At 39.1% G+C, this 25,551-nt stretch overlaps 2 protein-coding genes across 2 annotated transcripts in view; both read right to left on the bottom strand.

Annotated features, from left to right (window-relative positions):
• Nucleotides 1-10,429, bottom strand: part of SPTA1 (spectrin alpha, erythrocytic 1) — a 67,252-nt gene extending 56,823 nt beyond the window's left edge. The window contains 7 exon segments of the mRNA XM_035711151.2: nt 1,596-1,740; nt 2,270-2,403; nt 4,586-4,732; nt 5,407-5,547; nt 7,466-7,591; nt 8,620-8,859; nt 10,269-10,429. Coding sequence (XP_035567044.2) covers nt 1,596-1,740; nt 2,270-2,403; nt 4,586-4,732; nt 5,407-5,547; nt 7,466-7,591; nt 8,620-8,856 — 930 coding nt within the window. The 5' untranslated portion in view covers nt 8,857-8,859; nt 10,269-10,429.
• A 7,454-nt stretch (nt 10,430-17,883) lies between these two features.
• Nucleotides 17,884-18,849, bottom strand: LOC112642942 (olfactory receptor 6K2-like). The gene has a single exon (XM_025420695.3). The coding sequence runs from the start codon at nt 18,847-18,849 to the stop codon at nt 17,884-17,886; it is 966 nt and encodes a 321-aa protein (XP_025276480.3).
• Between the last annotated feature and the right edge of the window lie 6,702 nt (nt 18,850-25,551).

Genomic DNA, 25,551 nt, shown 5'->3' with positions numbered 1-25,551 from the left:
GATTCATCCTGGCAAAGTTTTGTGGGCGAGATCTCACAAAACAGTCATACAAATACTAATAATTTAATATACTTACATTGGTAATTTTATATTAATATGCTAATGTCCTATGTCAGCAATAACGATCTACTGACCACTTTTGTCTCTTATTGAGTGCTTATTGCTCAGCACTTCACACACATGTCCTTGTCCTTTTAAAATAATACTCAGAGGGGGAAACTGAGTGAGGAAAAATTAGAGAGGAAGACAAACCATGAGAGAGTCTCCTGACTCTGGGAAGCAAAGGGTTGCAGAAGAAGAGGTGGGTGGAAGGATAGGGTAATTGGGTGACAGGCATTAAGGAGAGCATGTGATGTGATGGGCACTGGGTGTTATACTATATGTTGACAAATTATTTAGATTTTAAAATGTTAAAAAATAATAAAGTAAATAAAATAAAATATTCAGAGGTAGAAACTCTTCTTATGCCCCCTTTATATGAAAACTGAGAGGTAGGGTATTTTATTTACACAAGGTCGTTTAGCTCCCAAGTGTCAGAAGCAAGGTTTAGACCTCAGACTGTCCTTCACCACCCTCTCTACTGTTTGCATAAATACTATTGTGGAAATCAGAGAGACACTTCTGCCCAGGAGAATTTCTGCCAAGAATTTCAGTGATGCCAGACCATTCTGAGAACAATGCCTAAGGAGGAGAGCCACTGGGGCAAAAATGTGGATATGGGTGACTTTCCATATGTTACCATTAGTGCTTTTATTATATTTAACTATAATCAGGTGTTGTCTGGAATTTGAAATTTCATTATCATTATGCAACAAGTTATGAAACTTTATTATTCATTATTAGGGGAAAAAAGACTAAATGCAAAAATGGAGCAAGAATGAAAGAAATCAAATAATGGGATAGTTTTCAGAAACTGGCTCCAGGGACAAAGCTATGGTCAGGGAGCAGCAGGTAGAGACCTCCAGTGGGCTGATTCCACCGTATGCACTCCAGAGGAGTTAGCTGAGGTTATAGGTGATGTTGTAAGGGAAGAGCGACGATGGGAGGGCGTCAGGAGTCGGAGCTTGCTCCAAGCTCAAACATGCCTATGTCTAGTCATCTAGGGATAAGGACTGGAATCTTCCAGCTTTCAGAAGAGAACCCAAGGGTGATCAAGTAAGGTGCCCTAGGTGTCTCTGAGTCTATTTAGAAGGAGGAGGAAGAAAAAGAGGAGAAGGAGAAATTTCTTCCTTTATCACTGAGTCAAGGACAAAAAGAAACAGGATTTAGCTGGTTTGACAAAAGGAAAGATTCTCTGACTGCAGGTTCTGGGTAAGATTAGAAAACCATTCTTGGAGGTATCTTTTCTGTTTTTAAGTCATGAAGCACATTACAAAAACACAAGAGTATATAAAACATGTATGTATATGTAAATAAAAATAAAGGACATCCAATATCCATGTACAAGTTATGAACTACAACAAGGAAGTATATTCAGGGCCAAGGAATTTCTTCTTCGTCAAACTAGTGAATTTACTATGTCCTCTGGAGGCAGAGTGGCCACCATATGCCTCTTCCAGCCCAAGAGGCCACCCATGCTTCCAACAGTGGCTTACCTTGTCCTCCATGACTGCAAGATTCCTCTCAAGGCTCTTGTGATTATGAAGTAGGTCCTCAGAGCTAATGAGGTCTTTCCCATAGTCCTCAGAGGTGACTTGAGGCTCCTTCTCCTTGATCCACTGGATGGCTTCAGTCACATCCCTGCCAGACAACATGAGCCCCAACAAAGAAAATGGCAGGTGCACAGCAAAGACCACCCTGGTTCACTCAGGTAGCAATTACCTTAAACTCCTACTCACTAGCAAAAAGTAATGTAAAAGATTCTTGCTTTGAATGATTTCAGTTGAGTTACAGAGGCCTGGGCAATATCTGGTCATTGGAAGTAGATATACTTCCCACATCTGGGTCAGCTCCTACTGTCTTTTTTCTTCCCAACTCAACCGTCCACCCTCATCCAGTTCCTAATACACTTCCCTTGTCTCTGCAGCGTTTCCATCACTAATTCACCGTGCCAGTTTCACTGCTTTGGGCTCTGGTCATCACACACTTGGCTACAGGGTGGGTCACAGTTGCCTCAACTACACTCTCCATTGCTGCCCTAAGTGCAAGCACATGACTTACTTTGGTTTGAGATATTGGCCACTGATTGCTAACAGTAGCCAGAGGCTAGCACAAGTACAAACACGGTGCTGTTGCAGAGTTTCCCATGATGTGTTGGCCAAATTCACACCTTTTGAATCGCTGGAGATCTGCAGCACTGGACAGTGTTTCCTTTCGCTGCAGAGCCAGGTCATGGAGACGCTCCCAGGCGACATTCACCTCATCCTGCTTCTGCTTGATCAAGGGCAGCTCAGGGTGGTTCTCCTGTGGGAAGAACCAGTGCTGGCATTAGACAAAGGTGAGAATATTCCAAAAATCATTGAATACTTCTCATTTCACACGGGTTCCTACTTTGCCAGGAATGGAGAATGACCTTGCAGCCAGGTCCTGATCTTTGCCTTAGCCCTGTGCCCTAGCTTTAACCCAACCCAATATTACCAAAATCTAGAGGCCAATCCGCCAGATACCGTTTGTATCTTTTTCTCACAGCACTGAGATAGCCTATTAACATGGATTGCCCAGCCCCTGTATTATTTTCAGAATTCCACCCTGATGCTTGCTAAGTCCCTTGAGAATCAGGAAGAAAAAGTTCCCTCTGTGAAATATGACTTTATTTTCCACAACTTGGCTACTGTGGTTCTTAACTCCTTTGGGGTCCTGACACCTTTGAGAATCTAAGAAGAGTAGTTTCCCTCTTCCCAGAATTATACACACATGCACACACATTCAATTTCTCAGAAAATTCCATACATCATTGCACACCACCTGAAGCACTGAGATTTGTGAATACTAGATTAAATTAATGACATCAGCTTATTTTGACACTTGTGATTTTGAGCAGTTCCTATACTCCTTCTGTCCCTGTCTCTTGGAATGTCCATTCCCATTCTGAAGCCTCTCCACACAGAATTTTCTACATTCTCCTTCCTGAATGTATAGCTCTTTCTATTTATAGCTGTGTGGGTCCCACTCTTCAAGAGCAGAGGACACGTTCTTTTTTGGATTAATCCTTCCTAAAGTTGCTTAGATAAAACGGCCATATTACTTTGCCATGAAGACCTCCTTGCAAGAGGGGAGGTCCGTTTCCTCAGGCTTTGGATCTGGGTTGGCTATGATTGGCTTAGTATAGAATGTGGCAGAAATGATATGAGCTCCTGCCCTTCAGCCACAGAGGCCCTTCGGCTTCTGTTCTTACCTTTGGAACACCGACACATAAAAAATATGGTCTGCTGGGAAGTGAGAACCAAGGCCCCAGACATGGAAGCAAGACCCTCCACCCCAACTGAGCCACCAGATAATTGCAGCCACTCAAGAAAACCAGGTGCGGTCAGGAGAATTGCCTAGCTGAGCAGCTGAATCACTGAATCTGGAAGAAAGAAAATGTTTGTTTTTCTAAGTTTTGTGGTGGCGTGTTAGATAGTCCTGAATAACCAAGGAACTTCCACAATGAGACAAAGAGGGTAGAGAGAGAAAGTTTAAAGATGGCTGGAAACATGGCCTGGGAAAAAATTGAGACTCAGGCTACTTCCCCCAACCCATGCATCCTGAAGTCTGGGTTCTGTTAATACAGAAGGATTGTTCCCATCCTGGAGCTTCAGTGATGGTGAAACCAAATGGGAAACACAACGATTAATGGTTAGAGTTTCTAATTCCCTTGTATCACGTAAAAACCAGGCTGGCTCCCCAGTTTTCCTGCATATTCCATGGTTGTTTATTCTCACTCTGAATAGTTTGCTCAGACATTGAAAACTTATTTAAACGTTTTCTTAAATGAATGTAAGTAAAACTGTCTCCTTTCTTTTTCCCCCACTCACAATAAATCATGCATAATGACATCATATACATTATGATGGCCAATCATTATTTTATGTTCTTTGCTACTTTATGCTGGTTCTTCTTCATGAGGAAAGGGTGCAGCTTAAACACAAGTGGCAGGTGTTCTGCACAAGAGTTACATCGTTGTGGGTTTAGTTCTTCTGCACACATGCATGTGCACACACATGTGTGCCCACATACACTGTCTTTCCCTCTCACACCTCTATGTCCATGGACTGGCAAGAGATGGACCCAGATAGGAGATGACACTGCCCTGGGCATATTTTTTAAGCTTATCTATCTATCTATCTATCTATCTATCTATCTATCTATCTATCTATCTATTTATAAGAGACACAGAGAGAGTCAGAGACACAGGCAGAGGGAGAAGCAGGCTCGCTGCAGGGAGCCTGATGCGGGACTCGATCCCGGGACCCTGGGGTCACGCCCTGAGCTGAAGGCAGGTGCTCAACCACTGAGCCACCCAAGTATCCCTCCCCTGGGCATGTGACCACAGGGACATGCATCTCTGTTTTCTCACAACGTCTCATGTCCTTCATGTCCCACCCACTGATGGCTGGGAGGTTCTGGATGCCAGAACCTTTGCCTTGCACGACCCTTTGCTCCTCACCTCGGCACACTCGTTGGCATACTGGTTTATTCCATCCACTTTCTCCTGCCGAGCTGCCAGCTCCACTTGGAACTCCTCAAACTTCTTATGTAGAACCTCTGTACGTTCCCAGTCCTCACCCAGCTCCACTGATGTGACTATAGCCTCCTGTGGACAATAAAAGTCTGTTGAGTCTCCAGCAAACAGTTTCTGTAATTCCAATGCCCAAAACCATTGCCTACACACCCAGGAGAGTTCAGAAGGGGAGGCTGGTAGAGCTTGGGGGCAGCCCTTTAGGAAAGGTCCTAAAGCAGGAGCATATTTCCTGAGGGGGAACATTGTTGACCAAAGCTCCTGGAAGCGCCCTTTTTTGTTCTAGAACACGAAAAATAAATTCATCCTGGTTCTACCCAATTCAGCACATGGAGTATCTACAAACACGTTGCAGTAAACACTTACTTGGGTATATCTTCTGTTCTAACTATGGGATTATTCCTTAAGTGTTTAGCAAAATAGAAACCTCCATACTTACAGGTCCTGAGAGGCAACCCTTAGGAAAAGAGCTGGCAACGCTCAGCTTGGACTGAGAGTAAGGGCAAATATTTAGGAGAAGGAGCTCTAAGGTCATGGCAGGCAGGCAGGGACAAGCCTAGAGCACTTTTTCCCATGCACAATATCAATAATCTCTAGGATACCCCCAAATCTTTGCCAAAATTCCTTCCTTCAGGGAACAAAGGCCAGGAACAGATACCCTGACTGCTTTACGAATAGCCTGTATTAGAATGCTGGGGTGCCTGGGATGGGGATGGGAAGTCCTGTTCGTGGCCTGTGTGGCCCCGTACCTTGTCTCCAATCCACTCCAAGATGTCAGCACACTGCTGCAGGTACTGCTGGAGCTTCAGGACCCGCAGCAGCAGGGCACCCCTCTCCTGAGTCAGCTCTACCAGCAGGTTCCATATTCTGTGCAGCTCTTCCAGATGGGTCTTTGGGAGAAGATGCAAAACTGCTCAGACACCGTATCCGCTGTGGAGCAGGTACAGATGCAGAGACGCGTGCAGAGAGGGGCCTGGATAAAAACCTCATTCACTCGTGCATTAATTGCTTAACAAATGTTTAAAGGAGGAAATCAGTAAGTGCTCAGGAGTAGCTATTAAACCAAGCCGCATATGATCTGCCATAAGAGAAGAAGATGCTTAGAGCTTTTAGAGGATGAAATGATTACAAACAGTAAGACAGGGTGGAATAAGGATTCACGTAATGGCACTCGGTGTGAATTGAAGCTTGAGGAACAGATAGGATTTTGATAGGTAGATGACGGGCAGAGGGTGATCTAAGTACTGGGAAGAAATTCAGCATGAACTGTCTGCCAGAAAGAATAAAAGCTGCAATGTTGCCAGTTTATAAGGGAAATTAGTGGCACCAAAGCAATAAGAGAATTTTGAGGCTATATAATTGCAGGCTTTGATGCCAGGTGAGCTTAGAAGATCACGTATTACATGACTTGTAAAATTGAAGGTACTATCTACATCATGTCCTCAAGAATCTTGTATTTTTCAACCACTCCACTGTTAGACCACATTTCTCTCTGAATCCTATAGTTCTGTGGTCTGATAGAGCACAGGGAGTCTGACAGTTGTGAAGATGTCTCAAACATTTCTCAATTAATTGATTAGGGGATTGGTGGCACACAAAGCTGTGAATAATACAAGAATAATTTCTATTTTATATCAATAAATAACTTGTTGAGATTTTTTTCTTGTTAGGTTCTCTGTTAGGTTCTCTTCTGATTAAAGTCTGTGTCCTCAGACTATATTTTTCTTGACAGTAAAATGGACTAGAATTTGTACGCTAAATGTGGAAAGACTAGACCCAATTTTTAAATATGTCACATAAATTTGGCTTGGCGGTTTCAAAAATACTTAAGCAGTGAAAACAAACAAACGGAAAAAAAAAAATCTACTAGCGCAGAAGAGATCCTGAATTGACTCTATCAACAGAAACCATTATATGGTCTCATTCATTTGGGGAATATAAAAAATAGTGAAAGAGAATAAAGGAGAAAGGAGAAAAAATGAGTGGGAAATATCAGAAAGGGAGACAGAACATGGAAGAGTTCTAACTCTGGGAAACGAACTAGGGGAGGGGTGGAAGGGAAGGTGGGCGGGGGGTGGGGGTGACTGGGTTACGGGCACTGAGGGGTGCACTTGATGGGATGAGCACTGGGTGTTATTCTATATGTTGGCAAATTGAACACTAATAAAAAATAAATTTATATATAAAAAAAACCCGGTTGGAAGAGTGTGGAAATTAAGTCAGAGGAGAGTTGATACATCAGTAATGAATTCCAAATTGGTGACAGTCCTCAGTCCTCAGTATTTAGGGGAGATTTTCTGAAGACAAGGAATTTTAGGAGTTTTTTGAAATGAATGGAAGAGTGGGTTTTGAGAACTATAGTATTTGTCATAGCATATGGGCGGTGAAGAGAAGGAGGCATCACAGGCAAGGGAGAGATATATCAAAGAAGATTCACTTGGCAGAGCATCTCTTGTTTGAAAAGTCTAAGGGACGAGGACTCTGAGAGCAGAAGAAATCATTAGAAATGACATTTGGGAAAGCCAATCATCTGGGACACACAGAACTGGGTTGAAGAGGACTGGATTTTGCAGTGGCCAAGGAGGAATGTGATGCTCTCCCAGGATAGCTTTTGTATCGTAGCTCTTCCCCACTGCCTCAGGGGACATGGGGACGTCTGTCATCTTTCCTGTCCCACCCCGGTGGAAGATAAGAGGCAAGAACCCCAGTTTCAAGCCACCTACATTATACCTGGCATTGTCAATGAAAGCTCTGATAACGTGATCAACCCCTGGAAACGTGTCTTACAGAGCCCTACTGTACACTTACTGTGGTTTCCTCGTAGGCAAAATGCCCCTCAACAAAGCGAGTTTCCTTGAGTTCTCTCAGTTCAGGAATGACCCTTGATTTTGCTTGCACTTCTGCTTCAAAGGATTGGTGCTTCCGGTACTTGCCCTGAAGTTTAGAAATCAGAAGTTATGGCTAACGAAGCCTAGTGTCCCTGGGCCACAAAGGGGTTCTTCTGTTCCTTTTCCTACTTTTGGGCAGAACTACTTGTTTCACAACCTAGATACAGTGATAACCCATGACCAGAGCTGGAGAAGTCATATCCTAATAGAAATGGTCACTTCAGGCCAACCCAGGCTCAAAGTCAGGGGTCACAGAGAAATATTTTGCCCTGTCCCCATTGCCTTTGGGGAGTTTCCAGTAAATATCCTGTTACTTTTAAGTCTCAGTTGCCATTGGTGGGAATGAAAAGATGTCCCACATTTGTTCCCCTTCAGAAAAGAGGAAGCAAGTGCTATGAAAAACTGAAGGCAATGAGGAAGTTGATAATTACAATAATGGCTTTTTTTTTTTAAATTGAGAGGTTTCTGCTTATCAGATAATACTCTTATTGTCCTGTATTTATTGAATCTTTAATAGATATCACTTTGTTATTAATGCAGGTGCTGTCTCTCCTACATCAATGACCCCTTTTAGGCAGGTAACCCTTTCTTCTGGTCATGACTCTGTCATATGCTGCAATAAAAGGAGGAGAGGAGCTTCCATCCAAGCTTTCTCCTGACACCTGTCATGTGGACTGAGCTAGGGCATGGAGAGCCCCTTGGAGAAATCCAGGAAAATTTCCACCAATTCCTATCGCAAGCAGAGTGAAAGCACTGACGTTTCTTCACCTCAAAACATGGAAATTGCCTGATGCATCATAAATTATTCAACATCTCACTCACTATTATGGCCACAACTTGACTTCAGATTAAGACTACATGCAAAGAGAGAGTTTCTTCTGTAAAGAAGACACTGAGGCTTTAAGAAGTTAAAGACACGGGCCATTCAGAGGCAGAATTATGGTCCGTGACAGGTAGTCTGAACTTTCTGTGACATTACTCCCTTACAGATAACTAAATATGCACTTACATTATAAGACTGTTTCCCTCCCTGGAGATCTTAGAGTCTGGCCTGAAGTCACAGGAACGGAGTACCTGTATGTTACTTGGGTCTTCATAGCTCTTATCATCTGCGATCTTGAGTTTCTCCAGGATCCACTTCTCTAGGTCATCTGCATCCCGTCTGAAAACCTGGTAGTAATAGGATTCTTCAAGCTTCTGACCCCTCTCAGCAACCAGCTCCTTGAATCTCTGGTAGCGAGTCAACACCTCCTGACGCCTCTTCTGGATCTCCTCCGCTGTTTCCAGCACTTTTGGTCCGCCACTCTCCATAGCCTGAAAGTTAAAAATTTTCTATCTCTTTTTGGTTCTCAGATCTCTGGGATGTCCCTTTTATATGTCCCGAGACATTTACTCATGTTGAACTTATATTTGGATGTCTTGAAGCCTGTAAAATCCTATTGTTACAAGGGCTCTAGTGTATTTACATAATTTCAACCATACACAGCTAATCTTTAGGCTAATAATTCTTTATCATTCAGAACATTTTTCTAACTTTTCACATAAATGTATGCCGACATTTATTAAGTTCTATAAATAGAATTAATTTGGATGAATGATGGAAGACAAGTATAAATTAATGAAATCACACATTTCAGAGGCATAAAAGAGAGATCAACTTTTGTTTTCTTTTCAAATTTATTTTATTTTATTTATTTATGATAGGCACACAGTGAGAGAGAGAGAGAGAGAGGCAGAGACATAGGCAGAGGGAGAAGCAGGCTCCATGCACCGGGAGCCTGACGTGGGATTCGAACCTGGGTCTCCAGGATCGCGCCCTGGGCCAAAGGCAGGCGCCAAACCGCTGCGCCACCCAGGGATCCCTTGTTTTCTTTTCAAAGGCTAAAAAACTATTGGCATGTACTGATCATTCTGAATTTACTTTAATGAATAATTAAACAAGGCTTGCAATAAACTTAATGAACGACATGCACAAACATTTGGAAATGTTTGTTTTTATACATAAAATATATCTCATACATTGTGTACCCCTTTTATTGGCTTTATTCACAAATCCTACAAATAAAAAGTTCAGATATCCTTCATCCAGTTATCACAAAATTTCAAATTATTAGCTTCTCAAATTATAATTGTCTTTTGCAATATAAAACATTATACCATTAAACAATATAACTAGGATCTGACCTATTTGGGGCAATGTCCTACAAAATTCTCATAGGGTTTACCTTCATTCATCCAGATATGGGCAGTTTCCCCTAGCTTATCTCAGCCAGATCACTGAACATCAAATTCAAATTTTAATCTTCTTCCTCCCAAAATATAATTGCTCCTTTGTGTATGGTCTTTACTATTTTGGCTACAGAATTGAATCATTCTATGGAGACCAAAATCTTCCTTGCACATTATTTTGCTCCAAGTTACCTGCTTGTTCTCTATGGGTCATTGCTAGATTTTGGGTACAGATGAATGCTAGATTTTGCATTTAGATTTTGATGCTAAATGCAAAGATTGCTAGATTTTGATACTGTATAGTCACAAGCTCAAGGTCATTGTTTAAAGTGATATATTCACCAAAAGACCATTAAAATTAAACTTCTCTACTTCTTAAAAGCCAAGAAACCATTCTTATAGATTCTGTCAAATACAGGACAAGAAGTTCAAAAAGAGACAGCTTTCCTATTTATGTCAATGAGAAATTGTACTACAAAGAATTCTGTACTCACGGTTTCCTTTGGAAGGTGTTTCACTTTTCGTAAAGGTCAAGAACGTGGCAAGGTAAAATGTACCCGAAAGAGAGAGGAAGATGATAAAGAGGGAGAAAGAAAGAGAGACAATTCTCATGAAATTGTCTAGCCTTCTTCAGATAAAGATGAAAGAAACGTTATATATGTGGAAGAGTCAAAAAAAAAAAAAAAAAGAAAGAAAGAAAGAAAAAAAACCTTGAGCCCTGCACCTTGCCAGCTACAGTCCACGTTATCTTCAGGAGACAGGTTCATCTGAGGGAGCCACTAACTTGCACAGACGCTGGGTGACTCAGCGGTTCAGAGACTGTGGCTCCATAAGTTCCTCAATAGGACTTCATAAAACATAAAAGTTAGGTTTTTAAATGAAAAATTAGGAAGAAAAAACCCCACAGTTATAGACATAAAATAAAGAGGCTGTGTTAAAATTCTGTTGTGTTTCTTTGATCAGTCTCAGATTCCATGTCTGAGCAGGGTCAATTAGGATGGAACTCTGGATCATCCAACCTTTGGACCCTGCAGAACTAGAGGAACTCAGGGCATGCCTAGGTTCTTGTTCCAACCCATCTCTAGGAAATACAACTCAACAACTTCATCAAACCCAGCCACAGATTTTTAACAGCCTTTAAATCAACAAGATATCCTAATTCTTTCTGTAGAGCCTTTGCCAGAATTGGAAGAAAATTTTATTTCTGGCTTCACAGATTGGGCTTTTAAAAACCTGATTTATCTGTACCCTTAATCATTTAAATGGAAAGAATCAGGGAAGTAAGATATATGTGTGTTTATTTGTATTTCATGAAGCAAAAATTAGGATACCTTATTTGACAAACTAATGAAATCGCAAGATATTTGAAAACGGGATAGAGTTCTAAAAATGTGGGGAAAAAAGTCATCCTATTTTAGGAATTATTTTTAATGGAGAGAAGAGGAAGCAGAAATTCTCCAAGGCATACTTCTTTTTAGCAACTACATAAATGAAACAAATAAACAAAAAGAAAATAGTAGGATGGCTTCAAACCCTCCCACAAAAGGAGACTAGCTGAGCTAGGTGTGCTACCCACGCATCATTCCAGGGTGATTCCAACTTAAATGTCCTAGCTTCATATTCTACTAGAGTAGAGAGAGGTTCTACACTTCTGATTCCCCTCTTCCCTCTCCTTCAACTGACACAGCTTAAATACTCTTCTTGAAAGTCTAGTATTACTTGACCTTCCATATAGTTTCATTATATTCGAATATACTAGAGCATTACAGGCTGGAACACAAGTCTAAGAGAATGAATTATATCACATGCACCAAGGAACCTCTGATGGAGTTGGGGTGAGGAGAAGACATTTTAAAATCTTTATCTAAAAGATAAGAACCACCATCAATTATCTTAATGTACATAAAATTTATATATTGACATGATTGATTTGCATTAATTTCTAATCTTTAGAAGATTCTGTGAAGCAAGTATTACCATCCCTATTTTTATATGAGAACAGAGGTAGTATCTGAGAGGCATCCCATCCCCCGGCTTTTGGTTTGTATATGCAAACAATGAGCCATGTCCCTGTGAGTATGACCATCATGCCACCCTGATTTTCATCTATTCTAGTTAAACTTTTCTTATCCATCAATATCTCTGGTGGACCCATTCCAGAATTTTCTCACCAACGGTGCCAACCCTGTGATAATCTTGTGACCGAAGAAATAACAAGGCCAATCAGAAGGATTGGTCACCATGAAATATAAAATAAAGGTGGGTAGGAACAATAGTTTTTAGAGCAGGTTGTGATGTGTAAGTGTGCAAGGGTCCGGGAAGAGGTTTTATGCATCATAACTCAGCGTTCTCTGAGTTTTTAGCCATAGTGGGCAGCTGGGAGAGACTCATGGTACAAGCTTCTCTGATAGCACTCTGGCTGCTACTCTGATAGCAGCTGCCCACTAGCCTCAGTCCCACCCCATCTTCTCAGTCCCTGTAGGGTGGCCAAGTCGAGTTGCTGCAGTCCCTGAGCACTACCACTGTTGAGGCGAGGATCAGGGTACCCTTGGGATTGATGGAGAGACATAATAAGAAAATCTTAAGTCCCAAGGCTTAACTCTTAGACTCCTGACCTTCTGGCCATTTTCACAGTTTTCCAAGAATGCTCATTGGCTCTGATGACATAGACTCTGATTCAAATACAGTGAGGTTTAGAGCCCTGTGGTATCTTTATTTTTTTTATTTTAATTTTTTAAAATTGCAAGTTGCTCCGCTGTAAATGAGTGAGTGCTGAGCAGCTGCAGAGGAAGCTGGAGTACATCCCAGACAGCTTCATTAAAGAGGAGTCTTACCTTCAGTTTTTTATGGGCGGGAGTAATTTGCAGGGTCCTTGTATGGGTCGTGGTTATCAGCTCTAGGCAGATCTGTGCTTCACATACCGGTTTAATCAGCTCTGTCCAGCTTGTCTGGGGCCTCCCCTCAGTTATCAGATCTTTTCTTGGGCCTGGAAACTCCAAGAGATGCTTTACACCCCAAATTCTGGAGTATTCCCAACTTGCATCACTACCATTCATATCATGTTTACTGGATAAACAAGGATTTTCTGGAGTCCAACTTTCTCAGCTCATTTACCAACAAGAAAAATAATGTTAATTTTAATGTAAAATAATTTTTTCCTCACGGGATAAAGGTCATTATTATTTTATTATTTTAACATTTTTAATTTATGTTTCTCCAGAAATAGTTCTCATTTTTAAATATCTCTAATTTTTGCCTCTTAAATGGGTTAGAATATTAGATAATATAATTCAAAACCATAAACTGATCTTTTTGCATTTAACTGTACCCACATTAATTCTTATCACTCCAGATCCTCTAAAGTTATTTATTTGTGTCTTAACTCTATTCAGAATATATATTTTTCAAGTTTGCAATTCTATCATCAAAGAAATAGAACTCTTGTGCTCCCTACTATAATCATCTGTGGGTCTCTCTTATTTTTTTTTAATTTTTTTTACTTAGTGTCACTGCACTGAATAGAAAAAACAAGACCCATGACATTTGCTTTATACAATGGACCATGTGATCGAGGAGAGAGGAGAGCTGGGGATAATGGTAAGTACAGTGGATTTGAGACTGAACCATCTAATTTGAAGGCTTCATTCCTCCATTTAATAACCAGATGAGCATTGGAAATTTGCTTTAATTTTGTTAAGTATATAATGGGGGTGGTAATGACTAACCTGCCTCTTTCAGAGAATTGTTATGTGACTCACTTTATATCTTAGTTATAAGTCATACATTTTATACTGAATCATTAATTTTAAGAATCAGAATGTAAAGGGCAGGGATCTGCTATGAGATAATTCCTCATAAAGCTAAGGTTGAACCTTTTAAAGAATGATTTGCAATGCATCATTTAAAAATCTCACATAAAATTGCTTGATGTTCCCATCCACTAATAATTTTCTTTGAGTACAGCAATAAACCCAAGTCCTTATAAACCTTATAAAAATAGCAGGTTTGGTGACATGGCCCCACTCATGGAAAAAAGAGCTCAACTAAAACATATTATTTCTCATTAAAATAAAAGAAAGTAGGAGCCAAGTGCCAGGACTGAACATACTATCTCCTTCACAGCCTTAATTAAACTATGAAGTTTAGTTCTTATATTTAAGGGACTGGAGTCCCATGATATCAATGAAAGTTCTATTTAACATCTAAATATATGCCAGTCATAGAAATTTTAGTGGATTATCTATGACATGGCTTCATTTCACTATTAAAGATTGCTGCATGTGCAACTGCAAACAGACCAGATAACTTGCCTTTGCCCATTATCTCTCCTCCCCTGTCATTCTCTGGTGAATGTAGCAATAGCTTGAGTATTTTCTATAGCTTAATTTTTTTTTTATCAATTGTAATTTGTCAAGAAACATAGGCTGCCTCTATTCTAAAACTTTACTCTTTGAATGAACCATTATCAAGCATTTCTATGGATAAGAGTTTCTAACAGGCATTGGGAACATAGAGGTGAACAAAGCAAGATGCCTATTCTCGAGGGGTTTACAAAACAGAGGGCCCACTTTTCACATTACATATGTAATGAGAATATGCTAATGGCTCCTGTGCTTACAGTTGGCTTCATTCAAAATGCATAAATATAGGGGCAGCCCGGTGGCTCAGTGGTTTAGCGCGGCCTTCACCCCGGGGCCGGATCCTGGAGACCCCGGACCCACGTCGGGCTCCCTGCATGGAGCCTGCTTCCTCCTCTGCCTGTGTCTCTGCCTCTCTCTCCCTCTCTGCCTGTCATAAATAAATAAAATCTTTTTAAAAATGCATAAATGTGTATATGTATATATATAGATATGCATTTACCACTTTCCTCTGCATACTATATATATATATATATATATATATATATACTACAAGCAAAGTGATGTCAGTAACATTTGATTTTCTCATGAAAACAATGATTTTAAAAAACTGGAAGAATAGTTTGTTATTGCAAATATAGGTGACTTGAACCAGGACATTTGTAAATCAATCACTGAAAGAAAAGACATTTTTAAGTCTACATCGAAGGTTCCATTATATCATCTTTTCCCTTTTTCTGAAACAAATTAAAAGCCCCCCAAAGAGGCAGGCCACTCCAGGATGGTAGGTGGCAGGTTTAATAAGCAAAGGGAACTTACATACAAGGTTTGTCTTGGGCAACCATGGGATGGGCTTATCCTCTCACTCGCTAGAGTCTTAAAAGTTTATTTAGAGGCATTAATGGGATTCAGTCATGTATACTGGCCAGATGCTGTCAGCAGCACATCACTATGTCAAGGCTGGGTTCTTGGAACAAGGAGCCTCTTAGGAGGGAAAGGCAAGTAGAACCCATGTTACAAGGACCAGGGAGGGGGTGTGAACCTCCCGTTACCCAGATCCAGCTCATGGGTCAACCAACATCACATCATCTTGATGACCTTCCCCAATTCTGTGTACTTCTTTTCACTCATCAGTTTGGACAACATCTTTGATTTTATTGTAGCTATTTTTCCAAGAATGAAAAAGCACTGGTCTAAAGGTATATGAGGTAAAGAGACAGAAATTTAGTCTCAAGAGAATGAAAGTCATTAGGTTTTCAGCAACAATTAATAATACAAAACTACTGGGAATTATTATCCTGTTTTTTTTTATTCTCCACCACCTTAATCATATCCTCCTGAATATAAACAGGTATTTATAATCTTGTACTAAGTTAAATGGCTGAACTCCATCAGGCATACAATGAGAACATATGTGAAGTCAGCTCCATATTTTAATAAAAGTATTTCATTCTATCCTACCATGAATGGGAGACCCTCACTAATCTTATGCAAGCTGATTTTTTAAAATGTGGACCAAATAGAATGGTTGCTTCCCAGATCAGGAAAAGTAAAAGAAATATTTCAGCTTCTTTCATTTCTTAAACTCTGGTCCCAAATTGTGAGCCTCTGTGCATCAGAGAATGTGCCTCATACCAGTATCATTCCAACACTTACCACTTTTCCTCTGCATGTAGTGACACATTTTAAAAGTTTCTTGGAAAAATAGATGAACTATTTCAATAGCACTAACAAGAACCTCAGGGATGGTCTATGCTGTGTAGCTGCTGAGAAGCGAGTCCTCTTCTGTTTTCTCAAGAATATCAACATGATATTCTGAATATAGCATGGCGGTGAAGAGCAAGGCTTTTGAAATAAAATAGAATATGGTTCAAATCACAGCACAACGTCTTACTAAAGATATGTCTTTAGACAAACTATTTAACCCTTAAAAGTCACAGTTTTCTCACTTATATAATAAGAATGATAATAATACCTATTGCTTAGGATTGTTATCAAGTAATATATATATACTGGAGACATTTATTACAATGTCTCATTATATAGTGCATGCCCAATAAGTAGAAAATTGTATTTTTGCTATTATTAATAAATATAATTGCCACTGTGAACATAAAAATGTTGTTTTATTATTAGAAGGAAAACTATGATTAATAAATGCAGCAAAGTTGTTGATAAAAGAAATATATCTAAAATTAAGAAGAATGAATTAGGTGCTCTTGTGCTCACCAAGTCAGAAGCCACACATTTCCTTAATCCTGTGAATTTATGAAGGGCATTGTTATGAAATAATGCATGAATGTCAACACACCATGAGCTTTCTTTTTCTGTTTCCTATGCTTTTGTTTTTCCCTCAGTTTGGAATTTTCTTTGTTTAACGCATACACATACACACACACACACACACACACACACACACACAGAGGTTACCTAGTAAAATTTCATTGACAATCTAGAGTAGAGTGGGTTTAATCATAGGCTTTCAAGCAAAGTAATAAAGTGATCAGATCTAAGTTTTGCGAAATAGCTCAGCCTCAGTTGGGAGAGCAGCTTGAAGCAAGAGAGAGTTTTAGCCATATCAAGTTTTAGGGACACTGATAATATCTAGGCAAGGATTAAATAATACAAAAAGTGGAGAGAACAGGCAAGAAAACTATGTAACCCTTTCCCCTGCTGGAGACTTTTACATATCAGTTCTCTAACAATGTTGTACTTGGGAAAGTACAGTTAACCCTCAAAAGAGATCAAAAAGAGTAGAATCATTCAATACTGTTGACCAGCTGACTGGAACATTCAGAACACAGCATGGCCATATTGGTTTACTCATCCGAGGAGGATTTATTGATGTTGTTGCTTAATTCACACAATATGCTTAATTACATTGAGAACAACAAAGAGGAGGTTTTTTTTTAATTATGAAAAAAATACTGATTAATTAATGAAGTTATATTGCTTTACTTTTTTTTTAAGGCCAAGTTTTAAATTTTGTTTTTTGCATTGCAGTATTATTCAATGATCTTCTTGGCCTAAGAATCTTTGCCATAGTTTTTAACCACCTCACAATTGTAGCCAACTACTTTGTTAGGTTTCCTCCCCTGTCAATTTTACAAAATTTTACAATTTTCCCAGCCATTCTCCTAGTTTCTTATGGTCACCAAATTAATGAGGTTGATTCGGTCTTGAGCCCAGTGGCCTCCACTCATTTCACACATCACTGATGGTTGCAAGCACACAAAGATGGCCTTGGCTCGTTACTGACCCAGACATGGAATTCCAGTTGCATAGCACTGCTAAGGTGCAAACAGAGCAGGTGAGTCATAAGAGAACCTGCTGAAATAGGTCTATACAGCTATTTATCAATAATGAACACTCAATTTAGGGATAGCATTATTTTTAACTATATCCATTGGTAGTACCAAGGAGAGAACAGAATCTTAAAGATGATTTTTCACTATATCTTACAAATACTTTGACATTATTAAAATTAAAAGTTGACCCAAATCATTTCCACAGAATGAATTTATATTGACTACACTGAATGGCAGAAAGCTGAATTAACAAAGTCAGATCCAACAATATGTCAAATTGGATAAAGAGTAAAAGAAACTATTGAATGCAGTTATTAGTGAATTTTGTTTCTTGGTGACCTCTGGAAGACCAGTTTGAGTAAAAGGATAATGGGAAAGGCAGATCACAGAGAGTTGAGAATGAAAAGTCACCAACACCTGTGTAGACTTCCAATAATTAGATCTTACTTGAGGTCCTTGGTCTTATAAAAAAAGATTTTAGCTTGACCCCAGTGTTTTTTTATCGCTTCCTTTATCTCTTTGTTCCTCAGGCTATAAATGATGGGGTTGAAGAAGGGAGACAAAACTGCAAAGGCCAGAGCAATGACTGTATCCCAGAATAAGGAGTAGGTGGCAGAGAAGCGTAGGTACATGAGGGCCACATTGCCAAAAAAAAGCAAAAAAACAGTGAGGTGGGAGACGCACGTGGAAAACGCCTTGCGTCGGCCTTCAACTGACCTAATATGTAGAATTACAGCCACAATACCAACATAGGACATGAAAATGAGCATTATAGCTGTAATAATCTCCACCGCATGGACAATATCCACTACCTGAATCATGACGATGGCTTGTGTGTCTGTGCAGGCCAAGCGTAGCACGGGGAGGAAGTCACAGAAGATGTGCTCAAGATGATTAGAGCCACAAAATGGCAGTGTGGAGATCCAGGCAATCTCAGGGAGAGGCGTGATAAAGCCACAAACACAGCAACTTAAAGTCAGTTGGGCACACAGCCTGGGGGTCATGGTAGTGGGATAATGAAGAGGGCTGCAGATGGCCAGGTAGCGGTCAAAGGCCATTGCTGTCAACAGACAAACCTCACTGATGCCAGTGGAATGGAAGAAGTACATCTGCAGGAGACAACCATTTAAGGAAATGCTCTTCCTCTCACTCAGCAGGCTGGCAAGCATCTTTGGGATGGTCGCTGTGGTGTACCAGATTTCCAGGAAAGAAAGGGCGCTGATGAAGAAGTACATGGGCGTGTGGAGGTGAGCGTTCAGCTGGACCACTGTGATGATGACCAGGTTGCCGAAGACAATGAAAGTGTAAATGAAGAGCAGGGGAACAAAACAGGAGACGGAGCTTCCCCAGGAACAAGGGAAGGCGGAGAAGATGAACTCCTGAGTGGTGCTTTGATTGGGGCTCTCCATTTTCTAGTTGAAAACAAGCACTTCCAACTCCCAGCGCACTCAACCTTGTGGGAGATGCCTACTAGTGGCCCAGAGGGAATGTGCTTACCAAAGGCCAGCTCAGCTCTATGAGGATCCCTGCACTGGGGATGCAGAGGAAGACAAAGGACAAAGGAAGCAGCCCATACTCTGTAGATGTTTACAACTAAAGTTATAGTGTGGGAAAATATCCAGTCAGAAAGTAGAGTCAGTATTTTAGACCAATGAGTCTCTAATTTTAGGATCCTTCAGAACCATATGGAGGGCTTGTTAAAGCTCAGATTGCTGGTCTACCCTGAGAGTTTCTAATTCAGTAGATCCTGGAAAAGGCCAAATAATTCACATGTCTAACACATTTCTGGGTGATTCTAATCCTACTGGTTAGGGGGACCTCATTTAAAAATCATTATGTTTAGACAAAGAAAGAACTAGACAAGGCAGTGAAGGAACAAGGTGATTTTTTTCCCCCTGTATTCAGGTCACACTGATTCCCTGACAACTTCCCCACAATGGTTTCAGGATTCTTTCTTCAAGCTCCCAGGTCCTCATCTGATTCTTTACATATGATTTAATTGAGTATTTTGATGGCAAAGACAAACCATCACTGGTGAATTTCACCCCCTTCCTTCCCTTTCTTCTCTAACACATCCCCTTTCTCTATCTCCATATATATGTATAATATCATAATATGTATATGTGACAATTGTTCAGACAATATTCAGGGGAGACAAATGATAGCAATTTTTACATGTTTTCTTTTTTTTTTTTAAGGTAGGCCATACTACCTTCTTCATTTCCTTCCCTTCTCCCTTTTCTAGGAAATGGATCTCAAATGTGTTTTATACCAGAAGGCTTTGGTCAAATGCCATAACTAATGGAAAGTAACTATGTGAAGCCAAAAATGCAGATAGGTGCTCTAGTGGGATTGCAGGGGGCACTGGAATGGAGAGAGAAGCTGCAGGCTCTGTGGAACACGATGTAAACAACACATCGCAGGTATGGTCTTATTAATTTATTCCCTTTTCAGAATCATTTGTTTTATTTTCTTCACTGATTCTCTCTTCTTTATTTTATTTTTTATTTTTATTTATTTTTTGATTCTCTCTTCTGCTATCAGATGTGCGCAAATCTTATCTTGAGAGGGAATTACTGTCTCTACACAGACAGTTCCTCTCCTTCGTACCAACATCATTTCCCCCTAATAAGTGGATATATATTTACTGTCTTCATTCCCTCCTGAATCCCTTTAAATCAATGATCTGCTCTCAATGCTCCATATCTCTTTTCTTAAAGTGTATTAGTGGCTTTCTGATTAAACACTCAATGGCTTCCATCTCTCCTCATTGCCACTGACCTCCAAAGGTCAATCAGGTGATTGACCTGATTCTTGAAAATCTTTTCTTTTTTGCCTTTTGACGCCACACTATCCTGATTTGTCTCAGTAGCTATTTTGCCTTCCACATACCCCCCAATTTCTATCTTTGTTCTTTTATTTCTAACTCCATTTTTTTTTTTTTTACACAGAGATCTTATTTACTCAAAACTGTTGATCAACTTATATTGGCTTCCTACTCTCATTAACTGATGTGACTCCAGGATTCCTTATTTTGGATCTCTCTCTGGACCCTCACATTTTCTTCAGAACCTTCCCACTTAGAGGCCTCACCTTGACCCAAACATGCAGACTCCACCTGTTACAGGCTGAAATATGTCCTCCCGAAGTTCACATGTTGAAGTTCTAACCCCTGGTACCTCAGAATGTGACTCTACTTGGAGAGAGAGTCTTCAAGGATATAATTAAATCAAATGAGGACAGTAGCATAGGCCCCAATCTGATATGACCAGTGATCATCTAAGAAGAGAAACTGTAGACTGACTCAGTTTCAGTGGGAGGACCATAGAAAGACTCAGGGAGAAGGCGGTCTCATACAAAACATAGAGAAAGGCCTCAGAAGAAAGCAACTCTGCCCAAACATAGATCTCAGACTTCCAGCGAGTGTGCCCCCATTGTCCCTTGCTGAATTTCTTATTTTTATTTATCTAGATACCAGCATCACTCATTTTATATCCACTGTGCCCTCATTTCTCAAACCCAATTAATCATCAATCTCTGCTTAATTTTTTTCTTGTTCCACCATCAATATCTTTTATTTCCATTGCCGTCACCCAAATTTGATGCCTACTCATAATGCTTAGAGCTTTGTAACAGGTTTCCAGAGGTCTTACATCTCATACAAGCTTCCATCCCCTCAAAGTTTGTCTGGCTAGAACATCAGTTTGCTAGTGTGACCTCCTTCCATCCTCCAATTGAGTTTCACATTCTCACCATTCTCTTCTTCCAAGATGGCTCAGCTTTAAAAAGGTATCAAGTCCTCTAGGAAGACACTTTCCTAATCACTGAAATAGGATATCATAAACTGCCTTTTCTATATATATATATATATATATTCATAATATATATGAGTGACAATATATAAATATATATATAGTTGACACCCAACCACACACACACACACATATATATATATATATATATATGCCTATCGATGATCATATCTATCTATGCCTTTTAAAATATTTTTCCTTAGGTGCTTTGATTTTTCATATGCATATCTATCTTTTCCATAAGTTTTGATGTCCCCAGTGGTCATCATCACCACATCTTCTAACTGTGGCCCTCAGGGCAGGGTTGTACAGATTGAACCAAGCTACTAGTTCAAGAAGGTGCCTCTGAGCAGACCCAGACCTAATTCTCTAATCTCCTGAAAAGATATGGTCAAGCCAAAAAAGGGATAAGGAAGATCTAAACCTGAAAGGAAAACCATTAGACTTTCCCCCCACTGAACTCTCCTCTATCTAAAACTAGTGATTGTAAATCCAGTGCAAATGTTAATGGTGTTTGTGCTGAACAGCTGACTGTAAATCTCACTTGATTCCAGAAACATTGACTCTTGAAACATTTCAGAAATCAATCACAATGTTCATTTGTGGTTTTAAATCAACCACTTGAGCCTTGACCCCATTTCCTGGGGAATTTTAATATTTAAAATTTAGTCCTTGATACTAACTTGCCCTATAATATTTTTCATGCTAATTCCTCCTTGCTCAAAATCTTCTCAACAGTTATTCACAGTGTCTGCATGCACACTAGGGTTATCTATTCTTATGCAGGTGGATTATTCTTTCTCTAGATATCTTCAATTCCCCCAAATTAGTTAATTCACTGACCTTGCTGCTGTTGGCTTCCAAAGTCGGACAAACATAGATGAAGATTCTATATTTCCCTGCCCTGATGTGGCCATCAACCTCCCTTGCTCTCCTGCTATGTCCCTACCCTGAGTCTTCCATCTAAACTGTATTTCCTTCACCAGTCAGTGATATATATAGACCTGATGCTCCCTAGCGTTTCTCCCTACCCTCCCATTTGTGTGTATATGTGTATCTTTTCCTGATCATAACTAGAATGGGAAGATAGACTCTCTTGAGGATTTTACATAAACTAATTAAGATAAGAAAACAATTGTTCCCAGGATGGCTCCAATTAGGAAAAACAATTCAGCTTGGCAATTAGGAGAATCCCAGTTCTGGGGACAAATGAGAGAGTCTGGGAGACTGATGCATTGGAATAAATGTATTTTTAAAAACTTCCTTTTTCTGTAGTAATTCTGGTTAGATTGGCTGTTAATTGAATCAAAATGCTGAAAATCCAAGACTCAGATTTGAAAGAAGTTGATACAGCAGGGCATTTGTGGAACAGTGAAAAGTGAGATCTAAACTCCTGATTACTTATATCCAGGCCAAACTTAGGAAACAGCAGCCCTGCTTTTAAGCCATAAGATATTCCATTCTCTCTTTGAACTTCTCCTTCCTCGGGTCATGGGATAAGCTCTTCTTTAAAAAGTTCTAGTTTTGAGATGCCTGGGTGGCTCAGTGGTTGAGCGTCTGCCTTGCATGATCCTGGGATCCGGGATCAAGTCTCACTGTTGGACTCCTTTGCAGGGAGCCTGCTTCTCCCTCTGCCTGTGTCTCTGCCTCTGTGTGTGTGTGTGTGTGTCTCTCATGAATAAATAGATAAAAGAAAAAAAGTTCTAGTTTTGTTATTGAAAACAACTATTGTAAACCCAAATCTGAATTTTAGGAAATTATATTTTCTTTTGGAATATTTCACGTGGGAATTAGCAGTTAAAAATATATTTTCCTAAAAATTCCATGTTCACATTGACAAGTTCAACTTGATGCTAACACTGCACTTCAAAAGATGACTGCTTACTGATTCTTACTTTATAATTAAACTACAATTTATACTTGTATCAGGAATGTTCTTTGCTTATCTGATCCCAAATTGACAAGTCATTCTCTTGGACTTTTCCTTATGGTTGCAAAATAGATCTCTAAATATCAAGCATCATTTGCATGCTCAGGGCAGAAAATTTTGTGACTGAGAGTCTATCAACAAAAGCTCTCCCAGAAATCCTAGCAAATTATTGCCAACATCTTGATGGTGAGAACCCCTTAACAGAGGTCAGCAAAGAATAATAGGTTTAGCAATGAGTCTTGCATTAAACAACTGAGTCAACAGTATCTGCCATATCCTTTCTCACCTTAAAATATTACTCTGAAAATTAAATTGAAATTTAAAATCCTACACAATTTTAAGCATTGTATTTATTTATAAGACTCCATGAAAGACATTGTTTATTACATAGAAACACTTTTACACTTGAAAACCAACAATGACATTTAATTCTGTTTCACCAGTTCCAAACTCAGGTAATGATTACCTTCAAATAGTATATGAAGTCATGTCTAAGAAACTTATATAGTTGCAGTCATTTGAGATTTATTGAAAAAAAAACTCACTATTTTCATAAATTATATGAAATTATAATATGAAAGTATATCTCATTTTTTAATATTTTGAAACATTACAACAACACTGAAATATGTAGTTACTTATTTAGTGGTTGAAATTTTATAAAACACAGGGCTCAATAGAAAAATTGGTGACACATAATATTTAAGAGTTAAAAAGAGCTGCTCTGGTTATTAAATATTAATAAATTATTAAACAAATTATTCCAGTGATTCTCAAATAAATGTATGTCTGCATTTTGTTTTGTTTTGTCTGCTTAGACTGACAAAGAATACAATGAGTGATATACACTGCATGGAGTAATGTGTTGAAATATAAACCCTCAATATTGCTGGCTGTATAGATTTTTACAATATTTAGAATGGTGATTTGGAATTATCTATTTCATTTTTAAACCATGAATACCATCAAATATTGCAGCTATATTTCGGGAATCAATCTTACAATAATATTGCAATGTGCAAACTTGTATGTAGTTTTTCACTGTGGCCTTTTCTATGATTAAAAGTGATTAAAATAAACTCAAATTTGCAGCAAATAGACATTAAATAAGTAACAGATGGGACAACTATAACTATAATACAAAACATGCTGCAGTTATTTTATGTGGAAATAATAGATCTCTGTGCTGTGACTTGGAGAGACATAAATGTGTTATTAACTCAGAAAATGTAACACTAATGGCTGTGATCTGCTTTTGTAAAAGAAAAGGGATTATATCTGAATTTATATTGAAATTTATTTTTAATTTCCTTTGTTTTCATTCTTCCTCTATTTTTTCCTATACAGCTATTTTGTTTTGTTTAGCTTTAAGATATCTTTTGTATGTATGTTTTCTTGAAAGACATACATTTGCATTTTATGTACATGTACTTTTTGTTTATATCAATTGTATTGAATTGATTTCATTGCATTGCTGTTTTCTTCAGTCAGCATTATTTTTTTAGTTATTTATGTTTATTTGTGTTCATTAAGTTTATAGTACCTAACACCTATATGACCCTCTGAAGTATTCACTCATCATATTTTAAGTATTTCTTTTCCCATACTAGGTCCCCGATTGCTACCAACTTCCCAACACCCAAACAACATCTTCACATATATTAATTTCTTTAGGACATATTCCTAGGGACAGGATTACTAGGACAAAATACACTTGAATTTAAGTTCTACCAGATTTTTCTGCAAAATATCTACACCAGTTTACATTCACAGCTGGGTATGTGTGTTTTTTTGTCTCTGCATCCCCTCCAACTCTGACCCTTAACAAAGAATTTAAGCATCACTTCATGTACTCAGGAGCCTTTTGCATTTATCATCTTTTAAATTACTTGTCTAGATCAGTTGCTGATTTTCTTTTTTTTTTTAAGATTTTATTTATTTATTCATGATAGTCACACAGAGAGAGACAGAGAGGCAGAGACACAGGCAGAGGGAGGAGCAGGCTCCATGCAGGGAGCCCGATGTGGGATTCAATCCCATGTCTCCAGGATCGCGCCCCAGGCCAAAGGCAGGCGCCAAACCGCTGCACTACCCAGGGATCCCAGTTGCTGATTTTCTTTAAGTTCTTTTTCTATTTTCTTGGTTTTTTAAAGAAGTCTTTTTCTTTAAGTATAAGGATTTTTCTCACTGAAAACAAACTAAATAATTATGCAATAAGGAATGATATTATGGCTTCAGACAAAGACACACCAGATTACCTAATATAGCAGTTTCTAGTTAGAAAGCATCGTAGAGAGTTCATATGAATTTTGTATTATGTTTGTACTAACACAAAACATTTTGCTTATGTACATACAGCAAGTAATAAG

The sequence above is a fragment of the Canis lupus genome, chromosome 38 (assembly GCF_003254725.2).
Source record: "Canis lupus dingo isolate Sandy chromosome 38, ASM325472v2, whole genome shotgun sequence".
Taxonomy (NCBI): domain Eukaryota; kingdom Metazoa; phylum Chordata; class Mammalia; order Carnivora; family Canidae; genus Canis; species Canis lupus.
The sequence above is the reverse complement of the archived record's forward strand: the minus strand, read 5'-3'. Positions and strand labels throughout refer to the sequence as shown.

Coding starts and splice junctions, on each gene's coding strand:
- LOC112642942 (XM_025420695.3), bottom strand. CDS start 18,849: ATGGAGAGCCCCAATCAAAGCACCACTCAGGAGTTCATCTTCTCCGCC.